This window comes from Jaculus jaculus, chromosome 5 (assembly GCF_020740685.1).
Source record: "Jaculus jaculus isolate mJacJac1 chromosome 5, mJacJac1.mat.Y.cur, whole genome shotgun sequence".
Classification (NCBI taxonomy): domain Eukaryota; kingdom Metazoa; phylum Chordata; class Mammalia; order Rodentia; family Dipodidae; genus Jaculus; species Jaculus jaculus.
The window spans coordinates 117,131,877-117,150,921 of NC_059106.1; the positions used below are offsets into that span (position 1 = coordinate 117,131,877).

Genomic DNA, 19,045 nt, shown 5'->3' on the forward strand with positions numbered 1-19,045 from the left:
TATAGGAGTTATTCTAATATTGTTTAGTATTAGGCATTACATTTATACCATACTTTCTATCCTATACTTCTGTTAGTAAACAGAGAATGATGTACTCCCAGCTTCTTGGTTTTAAAAGAAAAAGTGTGCAGGGCTCAAAATGTGGTGTGATGGGGTAGAACATTTCCTAGCTAGCAATGCCAAGGCCCTAAATTTGATCCCCAGCACTGCAGTGTGACAATGTATGTCAAGACCAAAAAGGAAGACTTCCACGTTATTCTTGCCTTACAGAACTTTCAGCAAAAAAATGAGACAAGATAGATCCAAAGAGATCCAGTGGCTTTCTGTAACACTGGTGTACAGAATTCACAGCTAACCCAATACTTACTTTTTTGTTTCTTCCCTTTATTTTCTAACTGCTTTTTTTTGTAAACAGCAACAACCTCAGGATAGGCTGCATCAAACAATGATTCTTCTTCAATTGTTAGTAGAATCAACTCTCCAGGTTGTTTGTCTTCCATAGTAAAATGTTCTTAAATATTAAAAACACATGAAGCAGCTTCACTAGATTTTAAGAAAATCAATTTTCTTAAAAATGCATTTTTTAAAGCAAATTAACTTTACCAGGTAAAGTAAGTTATCCACAAAAGGATAATTCACCAATTTTGCTCTACAACACCTCTGTTCTAATAATCTGTTGCAATTAGTAAAAACTTTATTTTCTTTTGCATGTAAGAGCTTAAAAGAGATTTTTTTTTTAAATTAGAACTTTAAATTTTCTTGCTTCAGAGATGGTATTCTTTGGATAAAGTTGGTTAGCTTCAATTTTACAATTCCATTTAAGGAATGGAATAGATAGCTTCCTAATCCTTTAACATCAGATTTCTTTAGTGACAGCTTGTGAAAAGACCAGGGTGTCACTATTTTCTAGACTCACCCTTCACTCCCTCCTTCCCTCTTTCTCTGGAGCAAATCCTGGGCTTTATGTATGCTAGTTAACGTCTCCAGCATCCCCAGCCCCAGTTATCAATCAACTGAGGGCCCTGTCTAATTGGATTCACTAACAGCTGGCAACTGAAAATGAGAATGGTTATATGTAAATTTTCAATAAGACATATAAAAAGTAGAGTAATCTTTGGTGTTTTTTTCCCCCTAAATGTTTGCAACACTATGTGAGAAGTCAAATTATAAAAAAAATACTGACAGTGGTAAAGCAAAGGAAAGTAAAAGGGACAAACTTAAGCATTTCTGAGTTGAACTAGCTTGGAGTACATTTTCTTCATTAAAGGACTTTTCTTCTATGACAAGTGAAAGTGGGTACATGTTCCTTAGGTCCTGACAGGGAGATACAATGCCTAATTGAGTTGGTAACATTTAGTTTCCTATAGCTTAAACTTTCATTGAACAAATTTATTCTTCCACTCACCCAAATAGAGTCATATGTTTAAATTTTAAAGCCAAATAAAAATGAACTTGAGTGCTGGAGAAACGGCTTAGTGGTTAAGAAGCTTCTTGCCTGCAAAGCCTAAGGATCAATTCCCCAGGACCCATATAAGTCATATGCACAAAGTAGCACATCTGTCTGGAGTTTGTTTGCAGCAACTGTAGACTCTGTGTACCCATTCTCTCTCTGCCTTTCTTTCTCTCTCAAATAATAAATAAATAAAAATGTTTAAAAAGAAAATTAACTTGGGATCATTTTCTATTTTAAGTTATCTGTGCTTTACTTGCTTTTATGTTGGGAAGTAATTGAAAGTTTACAGTAAAAAATTAGTTTTGAGCCAGGAGTGGTGACGTACACCTTTAATCCCAGCACTTGGGAAGCAGAGGTAGGAGGCTCTCCATGAGTTCAAGGCCACTCTGAGATTACATAGTGAATTCCATGTCAGCCTGGGCTAAACAGAGACTGTACCTCAAAAAAAAAAAAAGTTTTATAATCATAAATTCCTATGAAAACTACACAGTAAAGAAAAAAGAGAGTAAGAGTTCTTTAGCTATTGTTCAGCAACCTCAAGTGCTTTACAATATGAAACCCAATGTCCAGATCATTTTTGGAAGCATTTAAAAAAGTTTTATTCATTTGTTTGTTCTGAGAAAGAGACAGGCAGATAGACTAGGCATGCCACCATGTGCATCTGACTTTATATGGGCACTGGGGAATCAAACCTGGGTCCTTAGGTTTTGCCAGCAAGTGCCTTAACTGCTAAGCCATCTCTGCAGCCCCAGCATTTTCTCAATAAATAATCAAAACTATTTTTGTATTACAATTCCATGCATAAAAAAAGAAATGCCAAAAGTATTAAGTTATCTGTCTATTACCCAATGCTAAAATAACATGAGTCAACATAAAATTTAATCTATGGTGCATGTGATATGTTTTTAAATTTCATATACATGCATATACATTTATTGCATACAGACACTGTCTACCACACATATGTGATCAAGTGTTGTAAAGTAAGTATTTGGCTTACAGTGAATACATACCAGGCTTTTCCCATTCTATTTCAAGACAATGAACTCCACTTCTGATTCGTGGCTTAACAATTCTGAAAAATAAATTCACCTATTGTCTAATTGTATGAGTTATTTGGAAAATTTCAATTTATACACTTCAGTATCATTGATATTTATTCTATGTATGTAAAAATATACTAAGGAATTATTGCCTAAAAATTCTTTCAATCAGTTAATACAACTGCGCCTCATTTTGAGGCACAGTTTCTAAGTTTTAGGATTATTCAATACATTCTTTCATTATTATGCAGAATACCCTCTTGCTATATGATTTTTATTTTAAAACTTACTTTGCTTCATTATTTTGATACATATTTGCTAGCATGTCTTTTTAAATTTTTTATTTTCAAACTGGTATATCATTTTATATTTATTGTAAGAATCTCTACTCACCCAGTATAATGTATATTTTAATAGTTGGAGTCAATCCTCTTATACTTATTGTGACTATTCATAAAGTTGGACTCATTCTAAATGTTATAGTGTTCCTCACTATTCCTCACTTCCTCCTTCCTGTATTCTTTTTGTTAGAGTCTTATTTACCCATTTAACCTCGCTCATTTGGATGTTAGACATCATATTTGTAGTAGATAAATGTGTTAATACACGACAAATTTGAATTAAAACTCTTAAAATGCATATTTAGGGCTGGAGAGAAGGTTTAGCAGTTCAGCATTTGCCTGTGAAGCTTAAGGACCCTGGTTTGAGGCTCGATTCCCGATTCCCCAGGACCCATGTTAACCAGATGCACAAGGGTGTGCACGCGTCTGGAATTCATTTGAAGTGGCTAAAGGTCCTGGCGTGCCCATTCTCTCTCTCTAACTTCCTCTTTCTCTCTGTCACTCTCAAATAAATACATAAAAATAAACAAAACAATTTAAAAATGCTTATTTAAATATTTTAATTTACTTGAGAGACACAGAGAAAGAGTCAGAGAGACAAAGGGAAAGAATGGACATGCCAGGGCTTCTAGCTACTGCAAATGAACTTCAGACACACACAGAAAATACCTTGTACATCTGGCTTTACATGGGTGCTGGAAAACTAAGCCTGGTACATTTGACTTTGCAGGCAAGTGCCTTAAACAATGAGCCATTTCTTCACCCCAAAACGTGTATTCAAGATTATCATTTGAAATATTAAACATTATGCAAATATTTATATATATAACCTTTTCTAATTGGCTTATTAAACTAGTCACTGAAATATTCCATTTTTGTGCTGACCACTGTTTATTAGAGTCCACATATCCTTGACATATACTTTTTACTTGTGCTTATAATGAGTCTCCAAGTGGTAAAATCTCCATGCTGTGTGTGCTGAAAATACACTTCTGTGGGAAGATGTTTTACTAATTTCTAGGATGCTGGTTACTTCTGAAATGATACTCTGTTATTTACTTTTGTTCATATGCTCCCCTACACCCCTTTAGAGAATTTTCAAACATTTATAAAGTTGTAATTGTACAATGCATATACACACACACCTTCAGCAAGACTTACCAGTTGTCTACACTTTGCCATATGGACTGCCTTTATTTGAGTTTGTTGTAGACATGTTTCATGATAAATATTTTAGGCTTTTTATGTATTTTCTTTCATGGGCACAATTTAACCTTTAATTTCCGTAAAGTAACAGTGGAGTATTATTACCTAATATACAGCTTATATCTAAATTTCATCAACTGTACTAAAAAACAACCTTTATGGCCCAAAAGAAGATATAATTATCACTAATATCTTCCTTAAATTATCAGCATTTTTAATTAAGAAAAACTGTGGTTTGTTTTGATTTGTAATGTTCATATGTTTGAAGAATTCAGAATGAACAAGATTAAACTTTTCTGGCATAAAGATAATAAACTGGGCATGGTGGCACATGCCTTTAATCCCAGCACTTGGGGCGAGGCAGAGGTAGGAGGATCATAGTGAGTTCAAGGCTACCCTGAGCCTACAGAGTGAATTCTAGGTCAGCCTGGGCTAGTGTGAGACCCTACCTTGAAAAACTATATATATATATTATATAATACATATAAATACATATATATGCATATATATATATATTTATACACACACACACACAATGAAGTGCCTTTCTCAGAATAGTAGGAGGGACATGATGTCATTCTTTTGGTTTATTATTATTATTCATTTAAGCTCTAGTTTCCTTTTGAAGATAACATTTTCCTTTGTAACTAATTCATGGAATGATACATTTTCTGGAGCAATCTTTTTTTTTTTTTTTATCCCCAAGGTAGGGTCTCACTCTAGCCCAGCCTGATTTGGAATTCACTATGTAGTCTCAGGCTGGCCTCAAACTCACAACGATCCTACCTCAGCCTCCCAAGTGCTCGGATTAAAGGTGTGTGTCACCATGCCTGGCTCCAGCAATCTTCCATCAATGGTTTTAATTCATTGATAGTTCTTTCCCTTTAGATTTGGTGCTTTTTGTCTTTCATGTTTGATGTCTACAATATGCTTGATACAGTAGATTGGATATTTTATTGCTGTTATGCTTATACTTGGAGTATAACATGACCTGAGAATGGGTCCCTAATTTTAGAGAACCTTTAAATACCATGATGTGATCTTTTTATTAGCTACTAGAGATACATTGAAAACTGATTCCCCAAATTTAAACTATTCTTAAGATTTTTTATGACTTTATTCCAATTGCCTTCTATTTGACTAGTTCCTTAATAGTATTTGACCAACTCATGCTTAGCATCCCAAACAACTATTTTTCTTTCTTAAGTTTTAAAAAGATTTTTAATAGTTCACTTTTTTAATATTTTAAAGATTTGTAATAGTTCACTTTTTACATCATTCATTTAAGATTGTTTCTATTCGTTTTTGTCTTCTTTTTAAAGATAGAAAGAACACAAAAAAATTTGCATGGGTGTACCAAGGCCTCTGGTGATCCCAAATGAACTCCAGATGCATGCACCACTGTGCATATGGGCACTGGGGAATCAAGCCCTGGTCAATGGGCTTTGAAGGCAAGCCCCTTAACTGCTGAGTTATCTCACCAGCCCCTTCTTTGATCTTTTATTTCATTAAGCTTAGTAGCATGCTAAAAGTCCCACCCATAACTATGAAAAATAAAAGCCATCACATGACTCTTGGTTGTTTGATATAAAAATAATTGAATCTGGAATGAATTCATGATGCAACTGTAGGTTTCTTAAACTATTAGGTTTCTGTATATACTACTTTTTTCTTCTTTTGTTCTTTGTCCATTTTTACTGCTACTCCTGTCCTTGTTCAGTATTTTCTATCAGGGAGCAGGCTTCTGGGCTACAATCAGCATTTGCTTAGGGCATCATTGATCCTAGCTTCTAATCTGGCAGGAGCAGAGGAATTCCAGCCTAGCTACTAGATTTAAAGAAGTAAGTCTGTCCTGGTGTGGTGGCATGCACCTTTAATCCTAGCACTCTGGAGGCAGAGGTAGGAGTATCACTGTGAGTTCAAGGCCACTCTGGGACTACAGAATGAGTATCAGTTCAGCCTGAGAGGAAGTGAAAGCATATTTCAAAAATAAGATAAAAAATAAAATAAAGAAGCTAGTCCATCAACACCTTTCAGTCTTGGTCTCTATTTTTCTTTTTTCTTTTTTTAAAAATATTTTTATTTAGTTAAGAGTAGCAGACAAAGAAAGAGGCAGATAGAGATAGGGAGAGAGAATGGGCGTGCCATGGCCTTCAGCCACTGCAAACGAATTCCAGACGTGTGGGCCACCTTGTGCATCTGGCTAACGTGGGTCCTGGGGAGTTGAGCCTTGAACCGGGGTCTCCTTAGGCTTCACAGGCAAGTGCTTAACCGCTAAGCCATCTCTCCAGCCCTCTATTTTTCTTTTATCCTGTAAGGATTCAAGGCTGCTGCTCCTAGATCTGTACTCTGTAAAAAAAGGTCTTAGTACCCAACCCCATTATATTTTGTTCCTTTTCTGTTTGCTGAGATAGCAATCTCATACCTTTTGTCTTTTTATTTTTTTCAATTTTTAAAAACTTTATTATTATATTTGTTTGAGAGAGAGAGAGTGGGAGGGAGGGAAGGAATTAATGAGAATGGATGCACCAGGGCCTTTAGCCGCTGCAAACAAACTCCAGACACGTAGGCTACCAAGTGCATCTGGCTTACGTGGGTCCTGGGGAATCAAGCCTAAGTCCTTAGGGTTTGTAGGCTAGTGTCTTAATTGCTAAGCCATCTCTCCAGTCCCCTCTTGTCATTTTACATATACTTATAATCTATAAATAGTATGGATTTGAAGTTGTTAAGTATCTCAGACCTGAATTTACAATCCTGTCTTGAATGTAAACCCTGAAGATGGTTTTAATATTTCAGTAGGTGCTTCACTTTTCGAAAACAGACAATAATTACACTTCACTATTAGAGATACTAAGCACATTTTAAAATCATCAAGTTGAAATAGAGACCCATCTTCACCATGCCTTTAAGTTATATTACCTAATTGGTTGTAGCTGATTTGAGTTTTTTCTACCAAGTTTTCTTTCTATCATGTCATAGCGGGTCAGAAGCACCAATAATTTCTCACATGCATAGTGATTGGGCCACTCCATTTTTTCAAGGGTAAATCTCTAGAGATATAATAAAAATAATAAATTTAAACTTTTTAACAACAAATAGTACTCTTAACAATATTATAACAAACACTTAAAAGCTAATAGAAGATGGAGTATGACATTTGAAGGTTTTATAAAATTTGACACTAATTCTCAGATTCTCCACATTTAAATATAACAACAAATCCAACACATTGCACCTGGCATATTGTAGACATCAAATGTAAAAGGAAAAGCAAAAAAGGTGTCTAATCAATGGAGAAAAATTAACAATGAAGAATTTTAAAATCATTGATGTTATACAATAGTGTAACATTAATATAACACTAGGGGTAGGAAGATGGCTCAGCAGTTTAAAGGCACGTGCTTGCAAGCTGTCTGGCCCAGGTATGAGTCCCCAGTATCCATGTAAAACTAGATGTACAAAGTGACTCATGCACCTGGAGTTTGTTTGCAGAGGCAAGAGGCCCTGGAATGTCCATAGTTTGTCTGTATCTCTCTTTCTAAACTGTATAAGTAAAATTTAAAAAATATATATACTAAGAATATGACCACAAGGAACATTATAATGAGCTTCTAAAGGAGACAGTATTACACAACAATGAAATTATGATGGTGATTGATTTGAATATCATTGTATGCCCTAGATGTTGGGTTAAGTTTTAACTTCTAGACTGCTTTTCCATCTGTTAAATGAAGAGAATATAAGCCAGTCAACCATTTATGATGATGAATTAATACATTTTCTTCTTTTTGTTGGTTTGTGTGGTGTGGTCTGTGCAGATGAGCATGCATGCCCCTCGTGAATACATGAGGAAGCCAGAGGAGTGTACTCTTCCATTTTCCTTGAGCCAAGTTCTCACAATACTCACTGAACCTGAAGTATGTGCTGTTTATTCATTTATGGTCAAACTGGCTGACCAGAAAGCCCTGGTGAATTTCCTCTCTGCCCTCTAGCACTGGGGTTATCATGCTTGGCTTTTTGTATGGGTGCTAGAGACTGAACTCAGGTCCTCATACACATTATACATCAAGCACTTTTATCCATGGAACCATTTCCTCAACTCATAAATACATTTAATGTATTAAACATGATAGTTTGTTTTTTTTTTTTTGGTTTTATTTTTATTTATATATTTGAGAGCGACAGACAGAGAAAGAGGCACAGAGAGAGAGAGAATGGGCGCACCAGGCTTCCAGCCACTGCAAATGAATTCCAGATGCTTGCGCCCCCTTGTGCATCTGGCTAACATGGGTCCTGGGGAATCGAGCTTCAAACCAGGGTCCTTAGGCTTCACAGGCAAGCGCTTGACCGCTAAGCCATCTCTCCAGCCCACACGATAGTTTTTTAAGTGTCCAGTAGATGTTAGTTGCCATTACCATTATGGTGCTTGGTAGGATAGAGTAATTATATATAAGTTATTGAGCTATTATTTGTCTCCTAACATTAGAGGTTAATAAATATTATTTAGCACTTGGGATTGTTTCATAAGATAGTAATATTATTTTATTTTGAAAATAATATGTATCCAGGGGCATACAGTAAATGAAAGTCTATTCGACTTTTTATCTAAGTCACTGATTTCAAATCTCAATGCTTTTGCGTTTTGACAAAGCAATATATTTGACCTTCTCTGGTCATGAGGCCTCTTTTCCCCATACATATTCCTGAATTCACTATGTATTTACATGACAATTAAGCAACTTATAAAAACTCATATAACTGTACTTTGCCTTATGGTCTGGATAACACATATATCATGTAGCAAAGGGGTAAAGATTAGAAATGAATGCTGAAAAAAATATATGAACAGTCCATAGCTTTGTTTTAATTTTCAAATCCCCCTAACAATCAAAGTGAGTTTAGTTTTGTCTTTCTGGTATACATGTTTGGAATATGAAGTAACAATCTACTTCCAGATACCTGAAACAATAATAAATCAGGTCTCTGATATATGATTGGCTTCACCAATTTATCCTTGTTCAAAATGTATTCTTGGATAACCTGTGTAAGAAAAAAAGGAATTAGGGCTTCAAAACATCTAAAAGAATTTGTGAAATAAATTCATAACTGAATTATTACCTCATAGAATGGGAATCCTTCACAACTGCATGCTTTCCTGGAGATAAATTATACATATACTATTACTACAACCAGGTAAGCTTAGACATAATAATCTCACCTAATCTCTTCCCACTTAATGAAAAATGTCTTATAGTCATCAAGCCTCTCTGTAAATAACTATTAAATCACTATCTTTTGAGGAGGCTGAAGTTTTTAAAAGAATATGTGAGATGTGACTTATCTACAATATGGAAGTATTTCAACCATAGGTGCCTATATAGGCCACTGCAAGAAACAAAGTGCTTAAAAACACTTACTTTTTAATATTGTTCTCTATTGCATTGAGTTGTCTGCTTTGTTCTGTGTGGTGCCATTCACAAGGGCAGAAATATTCATAATCATGTGGTTCACAATATTTATTACTTTTACATAACTTGCATCCATTATGTTCATGATCCTTAGGTGAGCCTTAATGAAGACACAAAAATGTATAACTTTTATTACTTTTTAGAATTACATTTCTGGCAGTTACCTTCTCATTGCTGGGACAACCACCCAACCAGAAGCAGCTTATGGGAAGAAAGGCTTTATTCCAGGCTTACAGTTTTTAGGGAAAGTGTCATTATGGCAAAGGAAACTGGCTGCTCACTCCATCATACACCATATTAAAAAAGAACAGGATTCTAGCAGGGTCAGAATACACATTAAGGCAGGATTCTTCCCTCAGGGTGTGCCCCTGGTGACACACTTCTTCCAGCAGGACTCGATCTCCCATAGACTATGAGGTGGGGACTAAGAAAAAAACAATCCCAAACACTGGAGGCTATGGGGACATCACATTCAAACCACCAAAACCTTCAAAGCACATTTTTTGTAGCTATCTAAAATTTCAATGCTTGTACTGCCTTTCATGGTACCTAGCAGGAAGTTTTTTAATACATTTAGGTTAAAAAGAATAATGTCTAGCATAGTATAGGATGAATTATATTATACCATCACATAAAACTATAAAAATTACTCTTCTATTTTAATCATATAAATATTAATTTATAACCCACAGTTGCACATTAACAATAATAATGGAAAGCTGTCTGACTTATAGAGGAGTTACATGGTAGAGGGGTAGTAATTATTAGTTAAGAAAGACTATTTGCTTAATAGGATAATTCATGGCAGAGTTTATTAACTGAGTATATTAAAAGAATACACCACTTAGTTATTCTGCCAGTGTGTAGTTCTCAGTTACATGAAGTTATTTTTAAACTGTGCTTGGAACATGAAGAATATGACCACAGCACAGCTGTGGGGCCCTAGTTTCCTTTAAAAGCAAAACATTACTACTTTCAATGTCAAGAATATGGAAGACCAGAATATTTGATATGATTGAAATTTCACTTCAGAAAAACTACAGAATGACATAGTTATAAAAACATTTTTCCTCTATAATATCATTTATAATGTAATAATGTTCATGAAAACATAGAGACACACAGAATAAGTTGAATTTCTTTTAGAAGATGGGCCAACACAATTTCCCAACTTCTTTTGATGGTAAAAATCCTTTTGGATCTAGTACATTTTCAGTGTTAGCATTTTTTTCAGACAAGGTCTCAAGTGGTTCAGGCTGGCCTTGAACTTGCTATGTAGCCAACAATTTCAGTTCTTGATCCTATTGCCTCTCTACCTCCACAGTGCTGGATTATAGATGTGTACCACCACACCTGTTCATACATGGCTGTTATTTCAGCAAGACTAGTAAGGCCTCAAGTTAATTTTCAATAAGAGTGAACATTAGAAAAAAAACTCTTCTTTCCATGCTTTTAAGTTAAATTTAATTTTTTTGAGGTCGGATCTAATAATAGGTCAGGTTGTCCAAGAATTCATTCTGTAGCTCAGGTGGGCCTTGAATTCAAGATGATCCTCATCTTCCTCAGCTTCACAAGTGCTGTGATTATAGGTGTGAACCTTCCTTGATTTTTTTCTTTTCCAGGTTTGGAAGCAGAGTCTCACTGTAGCCCAAGCTGGTCTTGAACACATGGCAATGCTATATCAGACTCCTAAATGCAGGGATTGCAAATGTGAGCCACTACTCCTAGCTACGTTCTAGTTTTAAGCCATTATCTTTTTTTTTTTGTTTTGTTTTTTGTTTTTTTGAGGTAGGGTCTCACTCTGGTCCAGGCTGACCTGAATTAACTCTGTCATCTCAGGGTGGCCTTGAACTCATGGCAATCCTCCTACCTCTGCCTCCCGAGTGCGGGGATTAAAGGTGTGCGCCACTACACCCGGCTTTAAGCCAGTATCTTTATATTCAGTAAAAATGAACTACAGGATATAAAGAATCATTTAAGGATTAAATATATAATATGGATAAAAAATGGTTTTAATCCATTTTCTCTCAAGACTTATACTTCTTATTATAATAGATTTGTCTATTAAGCACAAAATAATTTTAAGATGTAATTTGGTATCATAGTACAAAACTGCACTTATCCTATGTTTATCATTTATATCACCACTTTATTTAAAAAAAATTATTGGGTACCTATGATATTTACATACTACATCTTGTAACTCTAAGGCATTTCTAATGTAGTGGAGAAGAGAATTCAAAAGCCCTCAAAGTGCTCTTAATAAAGGTATAAAAAAAGTACAAGATCATGAGTGTAAACATAGATATCAGACTCTAAATATTCTAAGGATATTCCTTATGACTGCTTACCTGGATGCAAACACACAGAACAATGGGCCAAATTTTTAGCTGCTTCTGGTCGTGGAATAGAGTAGGAAGTTTTTTCAATCCATGTTTTAAATCTTTATGAGAAAATGGTTTTTATAAAAAAGAGAAAAGAATTAAGGCCATGAACATATTTTCTCAAATATCAGTTTATTTCATTACCTTTTACCTGATAAATTATTTTCCCTTTGATGGGTGATAAATGTGATGACCAAGCCTGAGAAAACTCAATTTTCTACAAGCCTTATTTATTTACTTATTTGAGAGAGAAAGAGGGAGGGAGGGAGAAAGGAAAAGGGAGGAGGAGAGAGAGAGGAAGAGTGGACACACCAGGGTATCTAGTCACTACAAACCAATTCTAGACACATGTGACACCTTGTGCATCGGGCTTACATGGGTCCTGAGGAATGGAACCTGGGTCAACTGGCTTTGAAGGCAAGTACCTTAACTGCTAAGCCACCTCTCCAGCCCTACAAGACTTATTTTTTAAAAACATCTTATTTTTGGTCTTTTAAAGTGGGGTTTCACTCTAGTTTGGGATAACCTGGAACTCACTTAGTAGCTAAGGCTGTCCTCATATTCATGGTGGTCTTCCAACCTCAGCCTACTGAGTGGTGGGATTAAAGGTGTGCGACAGTACAGTTAGTCTCTACAAGCTTTAAATGCGACCCCAAAGACAGAAGAATTGCAAAAGGGGCACAACAGAGTATGTATATGAATGAACACACCTATATGCCTTTATAGATGTATATCTAACCATATATTCACTCAGTCGTTTTTTCATTTGGTGAAGAAGTTTGTTAGGTAGCAAAAAAAGGTGAGAATGGTTTGGCTTTATTTTTTTTCAATCTCTTGTACAAACAGGAAAATATTTGTTTAGTGAAGGATCTTAAAAGTAATGTGTTTAATTATTAATTAATACTAGGAGTTGAAATAATTTTTATTCTCTGGCTAAAGTTCCAGGTTATTATAAAACCAGTTAAGGGGGCTGGAGAGATGGCTTAGGGGTTAAGCACTTGCCTATGAAGCCTAAGGACCGTGGATCAAGGCTCAATTCTCAAGGATCCACATTAGCCAGATGCACAAGGGGCGTACGCATCTGGAGTTTGTTTGCAGTGGCTGGAAGCCCTGGTGCACCCATTCTCTCTCTCTCTCCCCCCCCCATCTGCCTCTTTCTCTCTCAAATAAATAAATAAATAAAAATGAACAAAATTTAAAAAAAAGACAGTAAGGGCAGTTACTTGTTAATCATAAAGAATTAATTATTCTAGGGTTGGGGAGATGGTTCAGTGGTTATAAAAAACTAAAAAACAAAAACAAAAAAATTAGCATTACAAACTGTTTCTTTACTTACAAAAGTTAAAGTTTTAATAGAAAGCTAAATTAGTTCTTCAGTTTGTTGGGTAATATCTGGTACTTAGGGTAATTATCTAGCTGTCAGAATTTATGACTCATTTACTAGAAAGACCAATTATAAGTATGATAAAAATTCATATTAATTCCTTTTTGATAATAAATACAGCTTAAGAATTAAAAACTAGATTAAATGAATAAAAATTAGAAGAATACCCAGTTATATGGAAAAAAGTATAATTTCATTATTTTCAAGTGTGAAGACAAACACTGGCTAAATGTGCTAAAAATACATATTGGCTGAACCAATTTCTAGTTTGGAGTTATCCAAGCATTGTATAGTTTGTGTTTTGTTCTTTATTGTAATCTTTATGATTCCCAGATGGTCCCTGCTTGCATCTGCAGGCCAAAGTATACCATTCTTTCCTACTCACCACAGTAATCACAGATATCAAAGACTGACATCTTGGATTTACTAACATCATCACAGTTAAAGGAAAAGCAATATGGAAAAGAGTACAATGATTTGAATATTTTTTCATGGTCATTTATTTATATCTGCCACTTAGCATTTCTTTCCAGACACTCACCATCTCAAACCTACCAGGGACCAAGACTATTCAGTCTTCTAATCTCCTTTGTATTTTATACTTATTATCATGAACATTAATTTTTAAAAACCATTATTTTTATCAAGTAAATATAATTCATATGTTTTTAGGAGTAAATAGCATAATTTATCAATTTCAACATAATCTTAATTACCTTGAGCCCTAAAATTGCCCAAGTTAACTGTTAACTAATAGAATACTAAATGTGCAGTATAGGAAAGAACCAAGTAAAAATACTGATCAAGTGATATGAAATATTTGCAACATGCTATAGACATTTTATTTTTAGAAAGTATATACAATTTCAAAGCATCAAATATAAACTCATTTTAACGTAATTTTTATCTTTCCTGGGTGATAAATATTCTAAAAGTAGTCTGTGGTTAAGTGAATGCATTTGGCATTGTACTGTGTTTAATGAGCTAATAACATATAGATTTCAAAATGTACTATGGTTTAGAATTTATTTTTTACTCCTTGCTTTGGAAATCTTTAAAATAAACAAAAACACAGTTTTAAATGAAAACGTACAGTAGTTTAAAAATACTAAAAACTTTTGTTAAGTACAATCCTTTCAGTAATAATATTTATGAAAAAAATCCAATGTTGCAATAAAAAGTAATGTCCAGTTACCTCTCAAGCAAACTTTGACCCTTCAAAATCTGTATAAGTTTTAACGCTTGTTCTTTTCCAACTCCAGGGACTCCCTTTCACAAAGCAGAAAAACAAACTAAAATGTTAATAATTAGGGAAAGATTAAATAAAGCGTAGTACATTAATTCAATGGAAGATTGTACACTGAAACATAGAATGAAATATCTCTACTTAATGACAGGGAAATTGTGCAAGGTTTATTGTTAAGTGCAAAACAAAATTGCCCAACAGTGTAAGGAAGTATTCTGTGCATCTGTAAATTACAGAACAATCATACTGTTAATCTATGTAAATAAATCTTGAAGGTTACAGTCAAACCAGAGTATTGTGTGTAATGTGAAAGTGCAGAAAGAGAGCAGAGGACAACCTGCTGTTTCTCTCAGGTACTGCCCACCATTTTTTGAGAGGGTCTCTCACTGACCTGGGTCAAGTAGGTTGAACTAGCTGGCCAGCAAGCCCCAGGAATCTGCCTATCTGCTTCCTCATGGCAGGGATTCCAAATATGTGCCACTAATTTAATATGGGTACTGGGGATTGAATTTAGGCCCTTATGGTTGGTGCAAGGCAAGCACTCTACTGACTGAGCTATCCTCTCACCTCATTGAGTGTTTATTTTTAAGGAAGATATGAACATTACTTCTAGAGAGCTTTACTAAGTTAATTATCTTGATAATATTTCATTTGTACTAACTTCATATTTATAATCAGAAAAAATAATATCATTTAATTGTATGAAAATGTAGTATTTATAGACACTGACCTCCAAACAGAAGTTAGTTCCATACTAACATTAAAAATTTAAGAAACCAGCTGGGTGTGGTGGCACACGCCTTTAATCCCAGCACTGGGGAAGCAGAGGTAGATCACCATGAGTTCAAGGCCATTGTGAAACTACATAGTTAATTCCAAGTCAGCCTGGACCAGAATGAATCCCTACCTCGAAAACAAAACAAAACAAAACAAAATTTAAGAAACAGCTAGAGCAATGGCTCAGCAGCTAAAGGCTTTTTGCTTACAAAGTCTAATGGCCCAGGTTGATTTCCCCAATACCCACACAAAGCAAAACAAAGTGTTGCATGTACCTTGAGTTCATTTGCAGTGGTAGGAGGCCTGACACACCCATACTCTCTCTCTCTGTCTTTCTTAAATAGATATATATGTATATTTTTAATTAAGAAAATTAAAATGTGAATTTCTTTTTTTTTAAACTTTTATTTATTTATTTATTTGAGAGCGACAGACACAGAGAGAAAGACAGATAGAGGGAGAAAGAGAGAATGGGCGCGCCAGGGCTTCCAGCCTCTGCAAACGAACTCCAGACACGTGCGCCCCCTTGTGCATCTGGCTAACGTGGGACCTGGGGAACCGAGCCTCGAACCGGGGTCCTTAGGCTTCACAGGCAAGCGTTTAACCGCTAAGCCATCTCTCCAGCCCAAAATGTGAATTTCTAACACATAAAACCTATATGCAAACATTCATATGATAATTTCTGGTTTAAATGGAGTTTTTTGCTTCCTCAAAGTTTATGACTATCTCTATTAGTTGCCTACATAGCCATTATGTACAAAGATAGTCAAATAGTACTAAAATACTTCCCACATAGCTAGTAGACCCTGCCTAAGCCCCATGAACACTTGCCCACTCTGATAAAGTGTTTCTCAAACCCACCACCACCACATAGAACCTACGACAAAGTTAAGTCCAGGTTTAGCAAGGGCTGCCTCAAGGTCTATTTTTTTTCTTCTTTTTTTGGTTTTTCGAGGTAGGGTTTCACTGTAGTCCAGGCTTACCTGGAATTCACTTTGTAGTCTCAGGGTGGCCTTGAACTCATGGCAATCATCCTACCTCTTCCTCCTGAGTGCTGGGATTAAAGGCGTGAGCCACCGGCTCAAGGTCTATTTTATCTATATAGCCTGTGCTTTCAGCACAATCATTGTTATACAATGCATAAAGCCAGCAAGCTGCAGCTAAACTGAGTTTCTGTGAGTTCAAATCACCAAGTTCCTTGGGTTTTATAGTGGGTTGTTTCTAGATTCTAGCTATGACATAATTATATATAGGAAATAGGATCTTTTATTTCTGTAGGAGAATTTTAAAATAGTGTCTCATGTTATTTAAAGGGTTCTTTCTTCCTGTTTTATCACTAGCTTGAAAAACCGTAGATATTTACATTTGGCCATTGAGGACTTATTAGGAATTGGAATTAAATTTTATTATCTAGGTACTTTTTCCTAGATAGAAGTGGACAAAAACAATTATATGACATTCTTTGTACTTCTCTTGAAAAACACAGATCAAATGAGTGATTTGTAAAAATACAGAGAAGACTGGTTTATGGGAATACATATAGAAAAAGCAATTGTCATGTTGCTTAGAAACACTAATAACTTTGATCATGTTTATGACTAGAAGCTACAACAGATATTGAAACCTAAAACAAACAAACAAGACAAAAGCCATGATAACAACTAGTGCTAGTATAATACAAGAAAAGAGCAATCCTTATATTTCTTTGTCAGGGTACTTAAACTTGACAGTGAATCTTTGCATTTAGAGTAGTAGTTTACTGAGATTTAAATGTGGAACTACTCACGCTATTCTGTTTTATAACATTTAGTGTCTCAAGATAGCTTTTAAACACTATCCTGAAATGCTGATTGTTTTTGTTAGTAAATGGCTTATACTTAAAGATTTAAATTAGATTCAGTCATATAATCATGTTATACCCATATGTCTGCAGAATACAAAGAAGCACAGATATGCTAAGAAAGAAAGTATGATTTCAGCTTGCCTTTGGAAGATAATCACAACCAAGAAGTATGGCCAATCCAACCAGAGCATCTCTGTCCAGGCCCAATTTACTCTGGATAGAGGACATTGTATAACAGTCAACATGTGGGTCCTAAAGAAAGTATATATTCAGTTTAATCTAAAAGTATTTTACATTAAACATTACATAATTACCTTTAAATATCTAGTTTTAAAGTTTAAATAGAAAAAATATCCTGATCACAAGAGTCTCCACAGCATATGTATTTTAATAGGTGAAAGTAAAGTCAGTTTTAAAATGGCTTAAAAAATAAACCATAAAGAGAGTTTTCCTCTCTCTTGCATTTTGGTGACTAAAAAGGCATGCTGTAAAGTATATATTATAGAATACAAATATTATTATTACTAGTTTGGTACACATAATATTCTACAAACCTGCTTTCTTTGACACATATATACTAATATTTACTATTAACTATTTTAAATGTGAAAAGTATAATTATATAAAAATACTATTTCATAACATTTCTCCCCAGTAATATGCCTGGATATTTTTTATGTCAATAACACCTACCTTTAAAAATGACTGCTGAGTATTACCATGCTTACTTAAGCAGTATTTATTTAATGGGGATACTATTAACATTTGAGGAGGAATGGCAGCAAGTTTAGCCATCAAATGCCTAGAGGTACGTACCATTGTCCAACTATAAATTGTTATACCTAAAATGCTTACTGGCAGTAACCTTGGATGAGAATCAAAATTATGAAATATTTAAACATTCCCCAACAGTAAGAATGATTTGTTAAATTTTTATAACTATTAATAATACTATAATGAGCATCCTGTCTTGTATGTCTCTCCTTGTATTTCTGAAGACGTTTTAAGGATAAATATTAAAAGTGGAAACTCTAAGGGAAAGCAATATATTTCACATACAATTTTGTCATCTATTATTGAACTGATTTAGAATTAAACCACATAATCAAGTCAAATTTATAGTAGAGAAATCCACATTTAGAAGAAAGAAAATAAAACTTAATAGATTAGAAAACACACAAAAAACGTACCTATTAGCCCTAGCGCGCACATTCTCTCTCTCTGCCTCTTTCTGTCTTTAAAATGAATAAATAAAATTATAATTAAAAATTCAGGGATTAAGCTCAGTGGATAGATACTTGCCCTGCCATCACAAGGTCCTGGCTTCAAGCCTCAGTGTGGGGGGAAGAATCACACACATTAAAAAATTCAAACAAAATTTATAGGAACAAGGACTGGTAAGGAATCAAGGGGTCCCTGGGATATTTAGGGGAGAGCAATCTCTAATAGATCACCAGTGGGAGGGCGTGGAGGGGCAAAAAAGGTAATCTGCTGATTCCCATGCTCTCGGGTAACCCACCAGTCCCCCAATCACTCCAGCAGCCAACCTAACCAGGGTCCCAGCCTCAGGCTACTCTGGCAGTAACTGTGGGCAAGGAGACCCAGGCCAGTAGTTCCATCTGTGCGTCCCAAGGCACAGGTGATTGCCGGGATCCACACCACCCTCTGCTAGGACACAGATTCCACCCCCCTCACCCCTGTCTTCAGGTCCTCCTCACCCCCCACCACTCCCATCCCTTGCTGGGTTTAGCTCAGCTCTTATTTGCCTCGCCCATGCTCCCTGTGAATTCAGACCTGCTCTGCTCCACCCCACACTGTCCCCAGATAAGTCTTTACCTTCCCCACTCTGTCCCAATGCCACACACCCCTGTGCTCCACTGCCAAACTCTGACCACTTGCT

The 19,045-nt window shown here is 35.3% G+C and overlaps 1 protein-coding gene across 4 annotated transcripts in view; it reads right to left on the minus strand.

Moving 5' to 3' along the window:
- Gen1 (GEN1 Holliday junction 5' flap endonuclease) overlaps positions 1 to 19,045 on the minus strand; it is a 43,084-nt gene that overhangs the window by 2,641 nt on the left and 21,398 nt on the right. For all 4 annotated transcript variants that reach the window (XM_004663784.2, XM_045151004.1, XM_045151005.1 and 1 more), the window contains exons 6-14: positions 17,287 to 17,397; positions 14,475 to 14,548; positions 11,863 to 11,954; positions 9,461 to 9,611; positions 9,162 to 9,198; positions 9,003 to 9,083; positions 6,963 to 7,093; positions 2,467 to 2,528; positions 368 to 511 (exon numbers count right to left, since the gene is read on the minus strand). In XM_004663784.2, coding sequence (XP_004663841.2) covers positions 368 to 511; positions 2,467 to 2,528; positions 6,963 to 7,093; positions 9,003 to 9,083; positions 9,162 to 9,198; positions 9,461 to 9,611; positions 11,863 to 11,954; positions 14,475 to 14,548; positions 17,287 to 17,397 — 883 coding nt within the window. The remainder of the gene's footprint in view (positions 1 to 367; positions 512 to 2,466; positions 2,529 to 6,962; positions 7,094 to 9,002; positions 9,084 to 9,161; positions 9,199 to 9,460; positions 9,612 to 11,862; positions 11,955 to 14,474; positions 14,549 to 17,286; positions 17,398 to 19,045) is intronic.